Below are 23,007 nucleotides of genomic sequence, written 5' to 3' on the forward strand. Positions count from 1 at the left end.
TTTGAGACAGAGAGAATGAGAGAGAGAGAGCACATGAGAGGGGGGAGGGTCAGAGGCAGAAGCAGGCTCCCTGCCGAGCAGGGAGCCCAATGCGGGACTCGATCCAGGGACTCCAGGATCATGACCTGAGCCGAAGGCAGTCGCTTAACCAACTGAGCCACCCAGGCGCCCATTTCTTTCTTTTTTTAAAGATTTATTTATTTGTTATTTGAGAGAGAGAGAGCGAGCATGTAAGGGGGAGGGGGAGGAGCAGAGGGAGAGAGAGAATCCCAAGCAGACTCCCCGCTGAGCACAGAGCCTAACTTGGGGCTAGATCCCACGACCCTGAGATCATGACCCAAGCAGAAACCAAGAGTTGGACGCCTAACCAACGGAGCCACCCAGGCACCCCAAGGTAAACATTCTTCAGTGATTATAGAAAGGTACTAGTATCAGGTGCTGGTTCAGCCTTCATTTCAATGGAGCCACTCCTTCCTCAGAAACTCTCTTGCCAGGTTATTACTAACAACAAAATAATTCTATTCCAAGAGGTCTTTACCCTCTGGGTCTTTTGTTGCTGAGGTTTCATGAGATTCCCACGTACAATTAGTGACTAACCATCCCAACAGCTGGCGATGCTACCTGAAGGAGATTTGTCCTACCCCCTAGTTGGACTTTGATTCCTGATCTGCTGATTATTTTCCAGAAAGTTATAGTGACTGCCTGGCCAGATGCCAGCTCATTGTACCAGCTGAGTGTAAAAATGGGCAAATGATCAAGTAGTGTGCATATCAGGCCTGCTAGCACAGGACTCACTAGGAAAAACTTACAGGATTAGTCTCTCCTTGTCTGTCCTAGGTGGATCTGAACCCCAGAGTCCCTTTCTTGTGCCATGGGGCATTTAAGTTAAAAGATGGAGGAAGCACTGACTCCTCCTCCATCATCAGGACTGGATGCCATTGCAATATAGTGAGGCATCTCCTAGTTCCTGGTCTGATCCTGCCACATCAGTTTTTCAGGTTAGGAGAATCACCAGGCCTCCCACAGTGATCAGGGGGCTGAGGTCCAAGCCATGTAGTTATACCTCTTGGAGGTGGCTTTCTGGCAGGATTTTCCACAGAAGTGTTCAGGATTGAGTTCCAGCCCTGACCCTGGCATCATTAGGATGGGGGGGATGGGTCCTGAGATTTAAGCTGACTAGAATTGATCACCTGAAGCACAGGGCCACAGAGATTTCCAGGGAGAGTCACAGGAGGCCCACTACTTTTCTGGAAAACTAGCCTGCAAAGGTTCGGTCTTAACCATGTTAATCCTTTCTCTCTCAGCATTTGGGTTGTTTCCAGGCTTTTGCTACTGGAAATAGTGAGGCAATGAATAGCCTTGTACTCACCTTCTTTTCAAAATTTACCATCATATCTTTGAAATTGAGTCCTGGAAGTAGGGTTCCTGGGTCAGAAGCCACATGCAAATTTTCTAGAAATTACTTACTCCCTTCTCAGGGGTTGTACTATTTCATCAGAATTTTTAAAAAGTTCTCTTAGTGATTCTAAGATACAGGCAGTATTGAGAAACACTGATCTAGAATAGATTCCCCCAAATTTCTTATATCATTTGAAAATTACTTGGGCTCTTCCATTTCTTGGTAAATCTCTAATTCCAAATCTTGGTAAATCTTCAGGTAAAAAAATCCCTGCAAGGCGTTAGCACTACAATTATGGGCCCTTAAATCCTGGCTGAATGTAACCATAATACCTTATATTCAGACAGCAGTTTCACTAACATCATCTCGTTCGGTCCTCATAGTATTTCAGTGAGGTAAAGGAAACTGATGTCCTTATCTCCATGTTATAGTTTTGGTGTATAGAAGGGAGCCAGATATCTATACCACAGAGTTCAGTCTGGGGTTCATAAGTGGGCTTTGGAGGAGGACCTCTCAGCCCCTTAAATTATATGTGGCATTAATGTGGGCATATTGTGGTGGTAGTAATGGAGGGAGACTTGGCCCATAGTGTTCCTCAGATTCTCAAAGGAATCTGTTGCCCCAAACAGGCTAAGTGGAAAGAACATGGGATTTGAAATCAGAAGAAAAATTATCCTAGTATTTCCTGGCTGTGTGATTGGATTTGAGGGAGGGCTGAGTGCTGCCCACTGCTCAGCCCAGCTGGTTGAATTGACAGGGCCAATCTGGCTTTCCCATGCAGGGTACTTTTACTTCTTTTAAGGGTGGGGAACAGTAGGATCTAAAGGCAGGGTGACCAAGGTAGAAAACAACTCAGGCACTCAGTTCTTATTCTTTTTTTTTTTTCTTTTCTTTTTTTATTATTATTTAAGACCTTTATTAACGGGTGCTTGCTGTTTGTTGATTTTTTTGAAAAAATCAAGTTGTAAACTTTTTATTACAAATTAAAAATGAGGTTCTTAAAAATCTCAACTTGACCAGATATGAAACAATTTAAAAAACCTTTAAAGGTGTATTGAGAAAAACCAGTTTTGTTTTTTTTTAAAAACACTTTTGTCATTACCAAAAAGAGACGTCTTTAGGTAAAAATAATAAAAACCCCATTCTGCATAGATAATGCAGATGGTTCTATTTATCTGGTCAGTGGGCAAAAAGCAAGCACTTAAGGTCTTCAGCTCCAATCTTTTGTTCATTTCTTATTGCTGGAATTTCATCTTCATTTCTTCCTGGTGGATGACTAAACCGGATGATGGTAGAGATGGTAAGCCGGCATTTACTCAGCCCCGCCCTGCTCAGCCTTGGGAGCGGACGAATTCTCAGCTGGTGGATCGGCTGCTTTTGTCTCTTTGCCATCTTGTGGTTTAGGGTTTTCTGGGCGTCTGGGTCGGTAATTGAAGTTGCCGTGGTACCTACGTTGAGGTGGCTGCTGACCTTGGGTCTCGTCTCCTTGATTTTCCTTATCTTCCTCATTGCCATCCTCTCCAGGCTGTCTTCGGCGAGGAGGACCCCTGCGGAGTCGTGGTCTCCAACCCCGATACATATTCGGTCTCACTGGTCTACCTTGTTCTCCTGCACCCTGGTTGTCAGCACCCTCCATCACTTCTCCCTGCACAGGAGGGTTGGAATACGGTGGTGCGCGCCCATAGGGTCTCCGCATGTAGTAAGGTGGGAACCGTCACCCGCGGGAGGGCTGGCGCTGTTGGGCCCGGCCTTCGGGAGCACTTTCCGATGCCTCGTTCTTTCCCCCACTCTCACTCTGCTGGTGATTCTGCTGGGAATTGCGTGGAGGACCCCTGCGACGCGGACAGCGTCTATAATGGTTACGGTCTGCTGCATGTTTGCTGCCTTGCACTGGAACTCCCCCAGGGCCTGGCACATTTGCTGCCCCCGCACCCTTTTCTCCTTCAGCCGCATCAGAGTCCGCAGGCTCTCCATCTCCTACACTGCGAAGGTACTTCCTGGGCCTATTCTTCTTTACGGTGGTCTGGTGTGCAAATACATCCTCCTTGGTGTCATTCCTGTTGGTGAAACCAGATCCGTGTCTTACATTGAACCACTTTACCGTTCCCAAAACCTTCGTTGCGATGAGGTTTTTGTCCCCGCCGGCAGGCGCCGCCGATGGGAGGCCCCCCGGGCCGCTGCGGGGCTTGGTGTCGGCTGCGCGGACGGCGGGGACGGCGGGCGGCTGCTGCGTCTCGGCCTCGCGGCTCATGGTTGCGGTGACGGTGACTGGGGCCGGCGGCGGCAGCTGCGGCTCGTCCCGGGGTGTGAGGGTAACTAGCCCGGCGGCCGCGGCGGGCCTGCTCGGGGCTCTCTGGGGTCCGCTCTCCGCTCCCGCTACCCATCGAACCTACTCACTTCTTGTTCTTCACGGTGTTTAAACATCTTGGATTTGAATGATTTGGGTGGGAAACACTCCTGTATTCCACCACTCCTTGTTGTTCGCCAAGGTCGAGAGTCACAGCCCATCTTACGTGAGTTTCCCCCACGGTTCCCTCTTCCTGGGGAAGCCCATCCCTCAGATCTTCTTATGGTTAACTCTCTCATCACTGAGGTCTCTGCTTCTGAAAGGCTTTCCTTGGTCCATCTGGATCAGCAACATTCAAAGGACGTATGACGGGAGTCACAAATATGAGCCACACATGTAATTTTACATTACATTAAAAACAAGTAAAAAGAACCAGGTGAAATTGATTTTAATAATATATTTCATTGCATCCAATGTGTTTAAAATATCATGTCAACTTGTAATAAATATGCAAATTATGATCGGGATATTTTACGTTCTTTTTTTTTGTGCCAAGTCTTTGAAATCCAGTGTGATTTTATACTTATGACATATCTCCATGTGGAGTAGCCATATTTCAAATGCTTAATAGACACATGTAGGCTAGACGCTCTCATAGCAGACAACCATAGGCAAAGTGCCTCCCACTCCCACTCAGAATGATGTTTTATTGCTTTCATAGTACTTATCATATTCTAAAATTATCTTTTTCATTTGTTCTGTATGAGCTTGTTATTTTCCTCCTCGAATGTGACCTCCATGAAGGCAAGGGTTTTATACATTCACTACTGCATCCCTCATCATCAATGCTCAATAAGTACTTCTTAAATGGATAAATGAGTAAATGCTTACTTGTTAAAGAGATAAATTAATGAATCGGTGATTAAAAAAAAAAATGGATGAAACTGCCTGGTCTCTAGAGGCATTTGAATATGTGACCCCTGCCTTAGGCAGTCACTTGACTTTTCTCAGCCTCTATAAAGTGGGGGTAATATTATCAACTTCATAGGATTGTAAGAATTAAATAATAGTGTGAAATTGTTTCATAAACTGTAAAATCCTCTGTAAAGGGCAGTTATTAAGTGACTTGCCCAAATGTATATAATTAGTAATTGTGTGTAAGAATGTGTAAGAGCAGGACTTTGAAATCAAAGAGTCCTGGCTCTGCCATTTACTGCTCACATGACCTGGGCACATTGTTTACCTTTCATGACCTACAGAAACAGAATCTCCAGGGGCGCCTGGGTGGCTTAGTCTTAAGTATCTGCCTTCAGCTCAGGTCATGGTCCCAGGGTCCTGGGATAGAGCCCCGCATTGGGCTCCCTGCTCGGTGGGAAGCCTACCTCTCCCTCTCCCACTCCCCCTGCTTGTGTTCCCTCTCGCTGTGCCTCTCTCTGTCAAAATAAATAAAATAAAAAAAAAAAGGAACAGAATCTCCAGGGAAGGGGCCTGGCAAACTGGATTTTTAACAAACACACCAAATGATTCTTATTATCAAACAAGTTTGAGGAACACTAGTTCTGACGTGACTGCTCTGTCAGGATTGTCTGTGATTCACATTAAGACATAGTTATCCTGTTAAGCCCCTGTGTCTGGTTTAGCATTTTTGAGTGCATAGCTTTGGAAAGATTGGTGAGCAGCCATGAGAAAGTTGATAACACCTAGAGACGCGGTATCACTCTGGTGATCAGTGGGATGACAGATATCACTGCCAACTCTTTCTTTCTCATCTGAAGGCTGATGTCAGCTCTGGCATCCATTACCTGGTCATGGTGTACTTTACAGACAAGAAACCAAAATCAAGACCAAAGACCCTAGGAAGGATCAGCAGTCTCTCTCTCTCTGTCTCCCTCTCTCTCTCAGTAGAAGGGTTAGTCATCAAAAAGAGGGACCCTTGTGGCCACCAAGAAGGCACTTGCCACCTGATGACAGGCCCCCAAATAGAAAGGATCCAAAGTAATAGCCTTGTGAGTTGTGCTAGTCCTTTTGGGTTAGAGTGTAGAAATGTCAAGACAGCCTGCAAATGGGTGCTAGGCAGCTATGATACATATAATATCTTTACGCTCTAAGATGAATTTTAAAAAATAGCCCTCTCCTAATTTCTTTTGACTATTCCTTAATATTTAGTAAATATTTATTATTTCAAAGTGTCCCCATTTCCCACCTAAAACATACAATCCTCAACTTATAATAAAAGACTTATAGTACTATCTTTTTATCTTTATCTTTTTTTTTTTTTTAGATTTTATTTATTTGAGAGAGAGAGAGAATGAGATAGAGCATGAGAGGGGGGAGGGTCAGAGGGAGAAGCAGACTCCCCGCTGAGCAGGGAGCCCAGTGTGGGACTCGATCCCTGGACTCCAGGATCATGACCTGAGCCGAAGGCAGTCGCTTAATCAACTGAGCCACCCGGGCGCCCTATCTTTTTCTTTTATTTATCCAATTGGCAGATATCTAAAAGTCAACATACTGTGTTAGCAAGGATATAGGAATTAGATACTCTCATAGATTGTTGATGGGAGTATAAATTGCTACAAAACCTTTACTGCATTGTGAGGGAGTGTGTAGTTCAGCAATAGACATAAAAATTATAAATGTATACATCCTTGGATCAAGTGATTCTATTTCTATCCCATGTATGTGACTATACATGCAAAATACCATATGTGCATACATACAAAGGAATGTATGTTGTTCAGCCTTAAAAAAGAATGAAATTCTGATCTATGCTACAACATGGATGCATTTTGTCTCAGTGAAATAGGTGAAATAAGCCACAAGCAGCTTGTAAATAAATGGCTAAATGAAATAACCCAGATACAACAGGACAAATACGCTCCCACTTATATGAGGTACCTAGAGTAGTCAAATACGTAAGGACAGAAAGCAGAATAGTGGTTACTAGGGCCTGGTGGGGAGCAATAAATGGGGAGTTATTGTTTAATGGGTGCAGAGTTTCAGTTTGGGAAGAGGAAACCGTCTGGAGATGGATGGTGGTGATGGTTGCATGGTAATGTCAATGTACTCAATGACATTGAATGGCATACTTAAAATGTAAATTTGGTACTTATGTCCTATCGTAAAAATATATGTGAAAGTTATTCATTATAATATAGTATTGATAACAGTATTGTTGACAACAACAAGATTGGAAACAACCTAAATATCCGTGAGCAGAGGACTGTTACATATAACTTTCTGGTATATTCATACAATGAAATACTATGCAGTCATTAAAAATTAATGTTTATACATTGACATGTACACTGGATAGTGTTTATTTTCTTCTCCAAATTCACTGTTTACCTTCTTTGCCCTGTTTTGTTCTCTGGAAGGCTACCCTTTCTGCAATGAATCGACTGGGCTCCATTGGCCTCTGGCTTCCATTGGTAAGGTCAGGAGGAAACACCAACAGGAGTTAGTTCCTTGGTTCTCTCTCCTCTAGGCCTCAGGTTGGCAGTGGCAGTGTTTGTCTCCTGTTGGACAGAGTTCTGGCAATATTGCTCCCCATCCAAGCCTAGGGTAGAGGTAGGTAGCTCTGGGGAACTTCACTGTGCTGTGTTGTATGTGGAGATATTTTACTAAAGTCTGGACTTAGTATTGACATATAATCACTGAGAATGGTATGTTATAAGTTCCCTGGAATACTGTACAGAGAGAAGTCCAAAGGCTTAGGGAGAGAAAAATGTTTTAATTAATTGTTTATGTGCAAATTGCTATGTCCCCCTAGAAGGTCTGGAGGAGACTCATTTCCTGAGACATTAGAAAGTACATTATCAGTGAAAGGAGCACCAGCATCTTTGAACAGTCCTGGGGCGGCCATACTCTCTGGGTTGGAAGTGAGGGTAGGAGATGCTGCAATGGAGTTTCAAGGGGAATAATGGAATCCTGGTGTGGTGGAGGCCAAGTGGCAGCAAGGGGCAAGGAGTACATTACTACAATAAGCCATGAGGGTTTCTGAGTGGAAATTAGCGATTTTGATCTGTAGGGCTTTGTGATGGTGGCTAATTGATCACAGAGTCCTTAGGAATGAAGTAGATGGGCAGACTTCTAAGGTTGCTTGAACTAGTAGCTTGACCCGAAAAGCAGAAAAATATTCTAGGGAAGGTGGGCAGAAATCTGACCTGGTGTCTTGTTCGGTTTCCAGATCTAAGACAGTACACAGGCTTGGAGCCCATTGATTGAGGAAGAGGTAAGACCCATTGAGGAAGGACTCTGCAGGGCGCCTGGGTGGCTCAGTTGGTTGGGCAACTGCCTTCAGCTCGGGTTATGATCCTGGCGTCCCGGGATCGAGTCCCATACCGGGCTCCCTGCTCAGCGGGGGGTCTGCTTCTCCCTCTGACTCTCTTCCCTCTCGTGCTCTCGGTCTCTCATTCTCTCTCTCAAATAAATAAATAAAATCTTAAAAAAAAAAAAAAAGAGGAAGGACTCTGCAGTGTGGCCACAAACCTCCCTTGGAGGAACCTGTATTCATTTAACAGGGTGACTATACAGTAGAAAAAATTTATACCCAGACCTCCCTGGAGTTACCAGTTACTGGTTCTAATACGATGCTAATTTCTGGAGACCCCCAAATGCCATTGTAGTTTCCTCTATTGAGAAAGGACTTAGAGAATTTAGGTAATAGATGAAGTCTTGTTCCAAGCCTATTGCAAAGTGGATCCTGGACCCATCTGTGCTCATTTCCCTTGTCCCAGATGGTAGTGACAACAGATATACTGTGCAAATGGATGAACCCTCATACTGGCTCCCTGACCCATGAAATGGCATTAGGTAGCAAGAGGTCAAATAGAAGCCCCTGGTACTGCCCTCATCTGACCTCCAACCCAAGATAGTAAACAAAAAGCAACACCACATCTCTGGGGGAATTATAGACACCAATGACTCACTCAAAGACAACACAGAATGGGTAATTCCTACCATATCTCCATTTAACTCACCTGTTTGGACAATGCAAAAACCAGAGCATCTTGGAGAATGTAGATTATTTCAAATTTATTTGGGAGTAGTACCAAGCTCAGCTGAGGATCTGAATATAGCATCTTAAGTGGCACAAATTAGCGCAGCCCCTCACTACCCTCTACTAGTATTCTGCTATTGATTTATCATAGATTTTTAAAAAAGGTTTTTATTTATTTACTTGACAGAGAGAGAGCACAAGTAGGCAGAGCGGCAGGCAGAGGGAGAGGAAGAAGCAGGCTCTCTGCTGAGCAGGAAACCCGACGTGGGGCTCGATCCCAGGACCCTGGGTTCATGACCTGAGCTGAAGGCAGCCGCTTAACTGACTGAGCCATCCAGGCGCCCCTATCATAGATGTTTTTGTTCATCGCTATCAGCAAAGATACCAAAAGCTGTTTGCCTTCATGAAGCAGGGAGATTAGTATTGTTATTATTTTACTTAAGGGCTAAGTCCGTTCTATTTCTGTCACAACATAGGCTAGAGGGAACTCGATCGTCTGGATATCTCACAGAATGTCACATTGTTCTGTATTAATAAAGTTATATTAACATCCCTGGTGAGTGAGAAGTAGCCAGGACCCTATTTGCCACAGTAGAAAGCATGCACGCCAGAGGATGGGAAATAAACCCAGCAAGGGGCTTGGCCACAGTGGGGGATGTATCTATGGAAATCCAGGGGACTTGGGCATGTTTGGATAGCCCCCCTGAAGTGAGAGAGAAGATTCTTCACTTTGTACCTTGTACCATGAAGAAAGGGGCACAATTGGTGGGCCTCTTCTGCTTTTGGAGGCAACATATACTACATTTGGGCAAGATGCTCTGATCTACATGCTGGGTCAATTGTAGGTGATACCCAATGAAACGACTCTAGCAAGTCAAGGCAGTGATGCAAAATGTCTGCCACTTATGTCTTACAACCCAGTAGGCCCAGTGACCTCTGTGGTTGACACAAATGCTTTGTGGAGCCTCCTGTAAGACCCAGTAAAAGAATCAGAACCCAGACTCCTAGGATTTCAGAATAAGGTCATGTTCTCCTCTTCTGACAACTATGCCCTCTTGGAATAGCAACTCCTGGATTATTACTGGGTCCTGGTAATGACTGAATGAACGTCTGATTATGGCATACTAATCAACTCTGTCCCAAATGACCCATCATGAACTGGATGTTATTGGACCCACAAAATCATAAAATTGGACACATGCAGCAGCATTCCAATGTTAAATGGGGATAGACTATCCAAGACCAAGCTGAGTAGGTCTGGCAGACACAAGTGACTGCATGATCAGGCAGCTCAGACTCCTGTGGCGTCTGTGGCTAATGCATTGCTATGTCTCACTCAACTTAGACTACAGGCCATGTGGGGATTCCCTATAAACAGAGGAGGAAAAGGCACAAGCCTGCTTTACTTCTGGGTCTATTATTTATGGTATGCTGGTACCAGCAAATGCAGATGGCCACTGCTTTTCAGCCTTACTTAGAGATGGCCCAGAAAGTGTGGTAAAAGGAAAGTTTTCCCAGTGGATAGAACATCATATGGATTGGTTGTCCACATCGGGTTGTCCACTTTGCATGGAAGGAGAAATGACCTGATGTATGGATCAATCCTAATTTATAGGCAGTAACTAATGGACTAATCTGCTTATTGGGGAGAGAACAAGACTGGAGAGTTAAGGACAAAGAAATGTGGTGGCGGTGAAGTAGGTAGATTGAATGGTCACAGAATGTGAAACTATTTTTGACCCATGTGAACGTTCACCAAAGGTCATGCATTGCAGAGGAGTTTCTTCGTAATTTGAGGACAAGAGGATCAGTCAGCCCCTCTTAACAGATTTCTTTGCTTGCTTAATAAGACACCGTGCAATATGCCCTCCTTGGCAGCAGTGATTTAACCTCACCCAGGTGATCTGGTTGTCAACACAGTTTTTTTTTTAACTTGTATTTAGTGTAACTTTATTTTTTTTTATTAAGTTCAGTTAGCCACCATACAGAACATCATTAGTTTTTGATGTAGTGTTCAATGATTCATTAGTTGCGTATAACACCCAGTGCTCACAGTTTGAATGCTCAACCTATCAATAGCAGTGATCAAGGGTGACCTCCTACTGCGGCACCATTCCCTGGAGGGATCAGCCAAGCACCTGGTGGCAGGTTGATTACATGAGATCCTTTTATCATGAAGGGGGCAGTAATTTGTTCTTAACAGATAAATACATATTCAAGTTATAGATTTGCTTTCCCTTCCCACAGTGCTGTTTCCAGAATTTGTTGACTTGAAGAAGGTTTTTATCCGTTAGCACGGTATTCGCTTTGGCACTGACCCTGACCAGAGTCACATTTTATGACAAAGATGTTGTAACAAAGGGCTCTTGTTCTCAGAATTTGTTGATCTTACCATATGCCCCATCACCCAGAAGCAGCTACCTTGAAAAAATGGTGGGAAAATCTACTGAAAGCTGAAGTGCTTTTCCACAGAATGCAGTATATGCTTTCACGTGGGGACCACCCTGTGGTGGTATCTGCCTTATAGTCAGGATCCAGGGGTCCAACAATCAAAGGGTAGAGGTGGGAATGGCCTCTCATTATTCTTTTTTTTAATTATTTACATTTTTCTTTTTAATTAATTTATTTTTTAATTTAATTTTTTATTATGTTATGTTAATCACTATACATTACATCATTAGTTTTTGATGATGTGTTCTATGATTCATTGTTTGCATATAACACCCAGTGCTCCATGCAGAACGTGCCCTTTTTAATACCCATCACCAGGCTAACCCATTCCCCCACCCCCCCTCCCCTCTAGAACCCTCAGTTTGTTTCTCAGAGTCCAGTCTCTCATGTTTCGTCTTTTCCTCCGATTTCCCCCCTTTCATTCTTCCCTTCCTACTATCTTCTTCTTTTTTTTTTTTTTTTTTTAACATATAATGTATTATTTGTTTCAGAGGTACAGGTCTGTGATTCAAGTCTTACACAATTCACAGTGCTCACCATAGCACATACCCTCCCCAATGTCTATCACCCAGCCACCCCATCCTTCCCACCCCCACCACTCCAGCAACCCTCAGTTTGTTTCCTGAGATTAAGAATTCCTCAAATCAGTGAGATCATATGATACATATCTTTCTCTGATTGACTTATTTTGCTTAGCATAATACCCTCCAGTTCCATCCACGTCGTTGCAAATGGCAAGATTTCATTTTTTTTTTTGATGGCTGCATAATATTCTATTGTATATATATATACCACATCTTCTTTATCCATTCATCTGTCGATGGACATCTTGGCTCTTTACACAGTTTGGCTATTGTGGACATTGCTGCTATAAACATCGGGGTGCACGTACCCCTTTGGATCACTACATTTGTATGTTTGGGGTAAATACCCAGTGGTGCAATTGCTGGGTCATACAGTAGCTCTATTTTCAACTTTTTGAGGAACCTCCATACGGTTTTCCAGAGTGGCTGCACCAGCTTGCATTCCCACCAACAGTGTAGGAGGGTTCCCCTTTCTCCACATCCCCGCCAACATCTGTCGTTTCCTGACTTGTTAATTTTAGCCATTCTGACTGGCATGAGGCGGTATCTCATTGAGGTTTTGATTTGGATTTCCCTGATGCCGAGCGATGTTGAGCACTTTTTCATGTGTCTGTTGACCATTTGGATGTCTTCTTTGGAAAAATGTCTGTTCATGTCTTCTGCCCATTTCTTGATTGGATTCTTTGTTCTTTGGGTGTTGAGTTTGAAAAGTTCTTTATAGATTGTGGATACTAGCCCTTTATCTGATATGTCATTTGCAAATATCTTCTCTCATTCTGTCGGTCATCTTTCAGTTTTGTTGACTGTTTGCTGTGCAAAAGCTTTTTTTCTTGATGAAGTCCCAATAGTTCATTTTTGTCCTTGCTTCCTTTGCCTTTGGCGATGTTTCTAGGAAAAAGTTGCTGCGGATGAGGTCGAAGAGGTTGCTGCCTGTGTTCTCCTCAAGGATTTTGATGGACTCCTGTCTCACATTTAGTCTTTCATCCATTTTGAGTCTGTTTTTGTGTGTGGTGTAAGGAAATGGTCCAGTTTCATTCTTCTGCATGTGGCTGTCCAATTTTCCCAACACCATTTGTTGAAGAGACTCTCTTTTTTCCATTGGACATTCTTTCCTGCTTTGTCGAAGATGAGTTGACCATAGAGTTGAAGGTCCATTTCTGGGCTCTCTGTTCTGTTCCATTGATCTATGTGTCTGTTTTTGTGCCAGTACCATACTGTCTTGATGATTACAGCTTTGTAATAGAGCTTGAAGTCCAGAATTGTGATGCTGCCAGCTTTGCTTTTCTTTTTCAACATTCCTCTGCTATTCAGGGTCTTTTCTTGTTCCATACGAATTTTAGGATTATTTGTTCCATATCTTTGAAAAAAGTGGATGGTATTTTGTTAGGGATTGCATTAAATGCATAGATTGCTCCAGGTAGCATTGACATCTTCACAATATTTGTTCTTCCATTCCATGAGCATGGAACATTTTTTCATTTCTTTGTGTTTTCCTCAATTTCTTTCATGAGTATTTTATAGTTTTCTGAGTACAGATTCTTTGCCTCTTTGGTTAGATTTATTCCTAGGTATCTTATGGTTTTGGGTGCAATTGTAAATGGGATTGACTCCTTAATTTCTCTTTCTTCATTCTTGTTGTTGGTGTATAGAAATGCAACCGATTTCTGTGCATTGATTTTATATCCTGCCACTTTACTGAATTCCTGTATGAGTTCTAGCAGTTTTGGGGTGGAATTTTTGGGGTTTTCCACATAAAGTATCATATCGTGTGCAAAGAGTGAGAGTTTGACTTCTTCTTTGCCACTTTGCTGTGGCTAGGACTTCTAGTACTATGTTGAATAGCAGTGGTGAGAGTGGACATCCCTGCCATGTTCCTGACCTTAGGGGGAAAGCTCTCAGTTTTTCCCCATTGAGAATGATATTCGCTGTGGGTTTTTCATAGATCACTTTTATGATATTGAGGTATGTACCCTCTATCCCTACACTGTGAAGAGTTTTAATCAAGAAAGGATGCTGTACTTTGTCAAATGCTTTTTCTGCATCTATTGAGAGGATCATATGGTTCTTGTTCTTTCTTTTATTAATGTATTGTATCACACTGATTGATTTGTGGATGTTGAACTAACCTTGCAGCTCAGGAATAAATCCCACTTGGTCGTGGTGAATAATCCTTTTAATGTACTGTTGGATCCTATTGGCTAGTATTTTGGTGAGAATTTTTGCATCCATGTTCATCAGGGATATTGGTCTGTAATTCTCCTTTTTGATGGGGTCTTTGTCTGATTTTGGGATCAAGGTAATGCTTGGCCTCTCATTATTCTTTATGACTCACTTTCCGAATTTTCCTTTTCTATTCCCGTAACCTTGAATACAGTGATTTGGAGGCCCAGGTTCCCAAAGGAGGAATGCTTTTCCAGGTAAGACAGTCAGGCAGTCTTGTTAAATTGAAAACTAAGACTTACTCTCTGGCCATTTTTGGCCCCCCCTGCTTTTTTTTTTAGATAAATAGTTCACTGAGTGAACTATCTATCCTTATGCTGATAGCACAGTGTTTTGATTATTGTTGCTTTGTAGTAAGTTTTAAAATCAGGAAATGGGAGCCTTTCAACTTCGCTCTTCATTCTCTGTGTGTGTGCATGTGTGTGTGTTTCCCTCTTTGGGGTCCTTTTCATTTCCTTTTGAATTTTAGGATCAGTGTGTCCATTTCCACAAGAAAGACAAGTGAAATTTTGATAGGGATTGCATTGAATTTATAGAACCTGCTGATAATTTAAATGAAGAGCAATGTAGCAAGTAAAGTTTAATGATTTTGAAATATGACTGAATGATATTCCCTTATGATGGTGTGGTAGCTGGTGGGACTTTATGTTCCCGTTTTGAAGACACATTTCTCATCTAGACAAAGGATAAAGTAGGTGCTGAGAAGTAACATGAGTGGACAATGCTGGATATTTTCTTCAGATAAACTCTCCACCTTTTCCCATATTGCTCTGGACTCTAGGAGGCTGACATTTATGGATTGTATCATCCAGGCTCTCTTGTTATCTGGCTTTTGGTTGGATTCAGGAGGCACCAACAGAAGATTGTAGAATGGGAAGAAAGAGGTTAGTACATGCCTTGGGCTTCCTCCCCGATGAGGTAAATGTTGGCAGTGGCTATGTTTTCTTCTGGTGGGTCACCCTGTTGTGCAGCAACAGATTTTTCTGGGTTCTGATAACCAATTCATCTACTTACCTTTTCAGGCCTGAGGGTACTAGTGGCTTCCTTCTCCCTTACTGGTTTCTCCTAAGCCTGCAAAAATCATCATAAATAGTCCTGTTATTTTTGTAAATAGTCTTGCTATTTTTCTCTTGATCACCTGTTTATAGTGTGCCATCTACTTCTTCCCATCCCTGACAATACGTAAAGGAAAGATCTATAAGATATATTAAGTCAAAGAAGCAAAATACAGAGCTATGTAATAATTTATTATTTTTTTGTAAAAATAAGGGTAGGGAGAATGTATCTATGTATTTTCTTAGATATTGTACAGTTGACCCTTGAACAACAGAGGTTTGAACTGTGTAGGTCTACTTATACGTGGATTTTGTTGGAAAAATAGTATAGTGCTGTAAATAAATTTTTTCTTATGATTTTTAAAAATTTTAGAGAGAGAGAGTGAGAGAGTGCATACATGCGAGTGGGTGGGAGGGGCAGAGGGAGAGGGAGAAAGAATGTGAAGCAGACTTAGTGCTGAGTGTGGAGTGTGACTTGGGGCTAAATCCCACCACCCTAAGATCATGAACTGAGCCAAAATCAAGAGTTGGACACTCAACTGACTGAACCACCCGGGCACCCCCTTATGATTTTCTCAATAACATTTTCTTTTCTCTGGCTTACTTTATTTTAAGAATATAGTATATAATATGTATAACATACAGAATATGTGTTAATCAAATGTTTATTTTATCGGTAAGGCCTCTGGTCAACAGTAGATTATTAGTAGTTAAATTTTTGGAAAGTCAGAAAAGTTATATATGGATTTTCAGTTGCATGGGGGAGGGTGCCCCTAACCCCCAGGGTGTTCAAGGGTAAGCTGTACTAGTTAGGAATTAGGTTTAGCTTCAAGAGATAATTCCCAAAAAGAACAGTGACTTGAAAAAAAAAAAAGATTACTTCCCTCCGTAAATGTCTGGGTGAAGGTAGTCCAGACCTGAGATGGGCTCTGTTGCATGGTACACCCAGGGAGCCAGGTTCCTTCTAGCTCACAAGCCCCTTATCCTTAGGGTATGGCCTTGTTCTCAGTCAATGGAAACATCCACCTTCCAGGCAGTGGGATGGAGAATGAGAAGAAGAGGCAAAGGGCCTACACCAGGGACGTTTCCTGGAAACTGCCACATAGCCCTTCTCTTTATACCCCTTCTAGTCACACCTAGCTATAAGGGAGCCTGGGAAATATAGTTTTTATTCCTAGTAGCCTTATGCCCAAATTAAAATTCTAATACTATTTAAGAAGAGGAGACTTGATATTGGAAGTAATTAGCAATCTTTGTTACATATGTGTATTTAAAATAACTCAGGAAGAATATCAAGAAACTAAAAGCTGTGGTTTCTAGGGAGAGGGTTGTCAGGTGAGAATAGGGCCAATGAAGGATAACAGTGGCAGGAAGAGTTTTCACTATATCTTGTTACATATTTTGATTTGTGAAACCTGTATCTGTATTTTCTATTTACAAACTCGAATAGATTAATTAAAAATTCTTCTCTAAAGATAAGTAAATAAAAGAAGAAAAATAAAAAAATAAAGAAAAAATGTTTTAGCCAACTAAAGTTAGCCAACTTTGGTGAGGATAAAGGAACCCCAGAGTCCAGTGGACAAATGACCCCAGCAATTAGATGACCTACTTGAAAGAGGAACGTATAACTTTGGGTGCATTAGTTTTCTATTGCCGTGTAACAAATAAAATAAATTAATCAGCTCAAAATCACAAATTTATTACTTCACCATTTCTGTGTGTCAGAAGTCTGGCATGTTTTTACTGGGTTCTCTGTTCAGGGTCTCATAAGTTTGCAATCAAGGTATTGGATGGCTGTATCATCATCAGAAGTTTCAACTAGGGAAATATCCACTTCAAGCTTATTTAGATTTATTTCCTTAGTTGTTAGCTCTCAGGTCCTAGCCACATGTCTTCCTCCATCTCTGCAACATACTTTTGTCAAATATTGCTCATGTTACTTTGCCCATGTGGCCAGTCAGAGAAAACTCTCTGCTCTTAAATGGCTCATGTGATGAGGTTAGACACACCCAAATAATTTTTCTTTCTTAAAGTTTACTGTGCCAATATAGAGCAATGAAATAGAATAGAGAGCCCAGAAATAAATGTTCATATATGTGGTCACATGATTTTCCCTAAGACAACTCAATGGGGAAAAGACAATGTTTCCAAGAAATGGTGCTAGGAAAGCTATATATCCACATGCAAAAGAATGAAATTAGACCCTTATCTTCCACCATATACAAAAATTAACCCAAGATGGATTAAAGGTCTAAATGTAAGACCCCAAATTATAGAACTCCTAGAAGAAAACAGGAAAAACTTTATGAGATTGGATTTGGCAGTGATTTCTTAGATATGATACCAAACATACAAGCAACAAAAGCAAAAAAAAAAAAAAAAAAATATGTACCATACCAAGCTTAAAAACTTCTATGTGTCAAATGAAAAAATCAGCAGTGAAAAACAATGTATAGAATTGGAGAAAATATCTGCAAATCATATATCTGGTAAGTAGATAATAGCCAGAATAAAGAACTCCTACAACTAAACAGCAAAAACAAATAACCTAATTAAACAATGAGTAAAGAACTTGAATAGACATTTCTCCAAAGATGATATAAATGGCCAACAAGCATATGAAAAGATGTTCAACATCACTAATCATTAGAGAAAAGCAAATAAAAACCACAATGAAATATCATCTCACACCCATAAAAACAGAAAACAACAGAAAATAAAAAACAGAAAATAACAAATGTCAGCAAGGATGTGGAAAAATTGGAACTGTTGTACACCTTTGGTGGGAATGTAAAATGGTGCAGCTGCTATGGGAAATAGTAACGATAGTTTCTCAAAAAATTTAAAGGCAAATTTTAAATCAGAACTACCATATAATCCAGCAATCCCACTTCTGGGTATATATCCAAAATAATTGAAAGCAGCGTCTCAAAGAGATATTTGCACACCCATGTTCATTGCAGCATTATTCACAACAGCCAAGAAATAGAAGCAACCCAAATGTCCACTGATGGAGAAATGGATAAATAAAATGTGGTATATATATATACAATGGAATATAACTCAGTCTCAAAAGGAAGGAAATCTTGTCCAATGCTACAAAACACATGAATCTTGAGGATATTAATTGAAATAAGTCAGGTACAAAAAGACAAACACTGTATGATTCTACTTATATGAGTTGTCCAAAGCACTCAAATTCACAGAAACAGAAAATAGAATGGAGATTGTCAGGATCTGGGGAGAGGGGGAAATGGAAGTTGCTATAGAGTTTTAATTTCACAAGATGAAAAAGTCCAGAGATCTGTTGTACAACAATGTGAATATGCTTAACTTGACTGAACTGTACACTTTAAAGTTAAGGTGATAAATTGTACATAATTTTTTTTTTACTACAGTTAAAAAAAAAAGTCAACTGTGCCATATAATGTAACCTAATTCTGGGAATGAGATCTCATCTATTCATAGATTCTATCCATACTTCAAGGAAAGGGGGATTACACAAGGGTGAACGTTATTTGGGGGTCATCTTAGATAGAATTCTGCCTACCTCATAGTAGGACTGAAGCCACTTTTTCAGAGACCTTTCCTATCTGGATTTTTAAGTCCCAGCTATAAGCTTTGGAGGTTCTGGATTCTGTTTAAGAGAGACAGGATTTCCTTCTTTTATAATATTCAATGATATCTGTCTGAGTATACTTCTGTTGGTGGGAATTTATTTTTTAGAGTGAAATGGCTGTTCATTAATGGTGTGTCCTTCATGTTAGATTGACCTGCTTGTGGCAACTTTGGGTTTGTCTGCCTGAGGTGATCATCAAAACTTGTCTGGGAAAACCTTATTTGTAGTGAAGAAATATTTTCCTGAGAGTTAATAGTTTGAACACACCTAGGAAATAGGAAGAGGTTAAGGACTTGAAAGTATTGTTTTCATCACATTTAACTTTGTCCCAGATCTGATGGATTAAACCATACTTGTGGAAAATCTGAGTTTGAATAATTCAGTACCTAAGAAAATATTCTTAATGGTTAGAAGCTTGAGAGAATTGTGAATACAGTATTTACACAAATGATACACAAATGAAGGCAGGATGGCTGGTTTGCAAAGAGAACTTAATGTAGTCATAGTACATAAAACATAATTTAGTTATAAGAGAGGTAGATGATAAATTAAGCAGTTAAAAATGTATAGCATCTAGCATTCTAAAGCAAAGGAAAAACAATCTTGTATATTTTTCAATATATAACTTGTACGCAGAGAGAAGATCCCTCTAAACCTTCTTCCTCTTAAATTAGAACATGAACTTTACATTTTTTTTTAAGATTTTATTTATTTATTTGAGAGAGAGAATGAGAGAGAGAGAGCACATGAGAGGGGGGAGGGTCAGAGGGAGAAGCAGACTCCCCACTGAGCAGGGAGTCCGATGTGGGACTCGATCCCGGGACTCCAGGATCATGACCTGAGCTGAAGGCAGTCGCTTAACCAACTGAGCCACCCAGGCGCCCTAGAACATGAACTTTAAAGAGCATGCAAGCTACCCCCAATTTTTCCCATCTCAACTTCTCTTTCCTTAGTGTCCTCGTTTTTAGAAGTCAAATGACTGACATTGTTCTTGTGGGAAGGAAGTTTAGTGTATCCCCTTTAATGATTTGGATCATTAACCTGTTAGATGACCCTGAATTTTACTCAGCTTAATGTTCCCAAAATATCACAAGGAGTCTGAAGGGCCATTTTTCTCAGCAAATCAAAGTCCAGAGAGATTGTATCTTGGTGGTCTGCCTCCTCAGCTAGTGAGCACCAGAAGAGAATACCTGAGCTAGAAAGTTGAGGTAATGCCTCTTTTCCAGACAAGATGCCTTCAATTTTTTAGGAACACTTGGTGATTTTTTTTTTTTAAGATTTTATTTATTTGACAGAGAGAGACACAGTGAGAGAGGGAACACAAGCAGGGGGAGTGGGAGAGGGAGAAGCAGGCTTCCTGCAGAGCAGGGAGCCCTATGCGGGGCTTGATCCTAGGACCCTGAGATCATGACCCAAGCCGAAGGCAGACGCTTAACGACTGAGCCACCCAGGCGCCCCCAGGAACACTTGGTGATTTGTTGCTGAGAGCGTAACCTAGTTTCAAAGCTATTCTTGCCAAAGAACCACTTCAGTGTTTCCAAGCAGTATGTTGATTGGGCTTGTCAATGATAGCCTGTCCCATTTCAGACCAGCCTTTCACACCGAGAAATGGAAATATACTAAGGACCTGTCTTAATTGGTCACAATCTTGGAAGCTGCTGATGTGAGTTTCTCTTGGCAGAATTGTCTGCCTACATAATAAGCAGCCAGACTGTATGGTCTGTGGATATGGACGTTACAGGATAAGCCCTCTTCTACTCTGAATCCATCTTGGATAATATCATCTCTCCTTTGGCTTAATCTGAGGGCTCTTTGAGCAACCTCCAGATTCCAGGGACACTGTCTAACCTGATAAGCCCCTTAATGTTTTCTTCCCTCCCTTGGCCAAGGTTATTGTATAAGAAAGCAATGAGTCATTCAGATCAGCCTGGAAATTTTTCTAAAAACCATTCTCTCCCAAGCATCATTTGAAGCTGTTATCTGATTTCTCTGATTCCTATCTTATTACTTTTGTATTTAATGTTTTTTCCTCTGTCCCAGGTCTTTTCTGTTTGTGTTTGTTTGTTTTAGTTAATAGTCTACCAGGTTTTGGGATTCGACTTCTCCCTGAGGTAGTGTTGGGTAGCTGGGGACCCAGAGCATCCAGGTGTGGGCTGGTCTGGGAGGGAGGCCTGACACTTGTGGGATTTGTTTCTGGTAAATTGCTTCTGGAGGCTGCACTTACATTCTGTCCCTACTTAGAGCTGTGTCGAAAGCAATTCTCCATGGCATTCCTACACTTTTTGGATTATCTGTTCAAGGATATATGAAGAATAAATGACCTTGGAAGCTAGAGATAATAAAGCCTAGAAATGTCACCCTCCCCAGACACATTCCAGGGTAGTAAAATCCTCCTCCTCCCTCTGGAAAGACTTGCTTACATTCCAGAGGAAAGATAACTCCTTTCTCTCCGGAGAAGAGAATGGGCAGGTCACCGGCAGCTCCAAATAAATCAGTTTTTCCTAATTTGGGGGTTCTTGTCTTATGAGGAACCCCAGTACATTAGGCCCTCACTGCGTCACCGTATGGGACTGGGGCTTTGGGAACCCGCACAAGATACTGCCTTGGCAGCTGATTTTGTCGTGATTAATCAACGGTCTTTGTTTCTGATCTAAAGTGTGTGTGTTCTGTCAGTATGCAGTATTTGTATAAAACTATATGTAGCAGTCTTACTTATTAGCTTTCAAGTAGGGCAAAATCTTCAACCTTTCAGTTTCTGACTTACTAGTCTCCTGTAGTATTCCAATGAGATTCCAAATTCTGGAATAGAAGAACACAGTGAATGAAATCTCAAATTCTGGAATAGAATACAATTCAGGCCCCAGTTGAGATTTTTAAGCTATGCATGTTGACATGAGGAAGACTTAGCTATAATTTAACTACTAGAACTCTGGAACGTTCTTATTATTCTACATTACAAGGTCCAAGCTGTTTATGTTTCTCATTATCTGTAATAAGAAAGAGGTTTTATTGGAAATAACATCCCAGAAATAAATATGGTGAATGAAACAATAAGAAGAGATTTTCATGTAAAGTATGGAGGAAAACAGTTTATTTGTTCATAGAAATAGGTTAAACACAACACTGCAGTTTTGGAGATACTGTTCAGGGGATTATGTGAAGCTGAATTTAGTGAGTCTATTGGAAAAAAAAGGAAGTAAAACAGAAACAAGCAATAATTTAATGTGAAAATATGTCCAATTAAAATATAGTATACAAACTATAGAAATACTGTTTTCCTTAGAATAAAATAATATCAAAATTCCTGGAAAGTGACCATTTCTAGTCATAGAAATGTATTTTATACCATCAAATGAGGTTTGGGAGTAAAATTAGGGATGATAAAAAACAAGCTTCCTCCCATCTTTTTTTTTCTTTTTTAAATTTTATTATGTTAGTCACCATACAATACATCATTAGTTTTTGATGATTCATTGTTTTCATATAACACCCAGTGCTCCATGCAGTGCGTACCCTCCTTAATACCCATCACTGGGCTAACCCATCCCCCCACCCCTCTCCCCTCTAAAACCCTGTTTGTTTCTCAGAGTCCATAGTCTCTCATGGTTCCTCCCACCTTCTTAAGAATTTATATGTCTTTTGTCATTTAACTTCTTTGCAAAGTTAGAGCTTTCATTTTGCCTCAAGGTTTTGCACTTTGGTCCAAAGTGAGCAGCATGATATTCATGAAGCATAATTTTTAAAGCTATCTATCTACTTGCATTTGTTGCTACATTCAAGGAGAACAAAGGAATGCTTAATAGGTTGTAGGATCAGTAGCTCAGAGCTACAAAAAGGGGTGTTTTAAATCAATACAGCCCACCATTGTGTTCAGATATTTTTGGTAGTCACGAGAAGTCTTTTGCATGCAAAATAAGTACTGCACATAATATTTAGAGGTGACCATGACCTTGAAGACCATGCAGAGGAACCAAATGTCCATGGTTTAGCAAAGTTCCACAGCAGGATAGTAGTGTGACAAGAAGGGAAGGGCACGTGCTTCCTACACTGCCTAGCATCCCTGTATTTAATCTGTCCCCACTAACCATTAGGTGAAACACCCAGGTGAATATCAGCACTTACCTATGAAGAGTTTACAGAAGAGTTTAAGAATTAATGTTTCTTTTTTCTTTTTTCTGAACATAAAACTATTTATTGACCACTGTTTACCAGTATTTACAATAAAGTAAACAATATACACTTGGATAACATTCTGACTACAAAGTTATTGTTTTTCCTGGTTTCTGCTGAACCAGTAACTCAAATACTGAGAAGACTGAGCCTACATGTCAGGAACGAGTTGGGGTAAAGAAAATACATGCAGGTTAAGAATTTGGATTATAAAAGTCTGTCC

General features: G+C 41.0%; 1 protein-coding gene across 1 annotated transcript; it reads right to left on the reverse strand.

Moving 5' to 3' along the window:
- Positions 1–2,481: 2,481 nt before the first annotated feature.
- Positions 2,482–3,650, reverse strand: LOC118000644 (Y-box-binding protein 1-like). The gene is given in 1 exon segment (XM_034990446.1): positions 2,482–3,650. A coding segment is annotated over 1 exon segment (939 nt). The 3' UTR covers positions 2,482–2,711.
- Between the last annotated feature and the right edge of the window lie 19,357 nt (positions 3,651–23,007).

The sequence above is a fragment of the Mirounga leonina genome, unplaced genomic scaffold (assembly GCF_011800145.1).
Source record: "Mirounga leonina isolate KUSES-001 unplaced genomic scaffold, KU_Mleo_1.0 Mir_53, whole genome shotgun sequence".
Taxonomy (NCBI): domain Eukaryota; kingdom Metazoa; phylum Chordata; class Mammalia; order Carnivora; family Phocidae; genus Mirounga; species Mirounga leonina.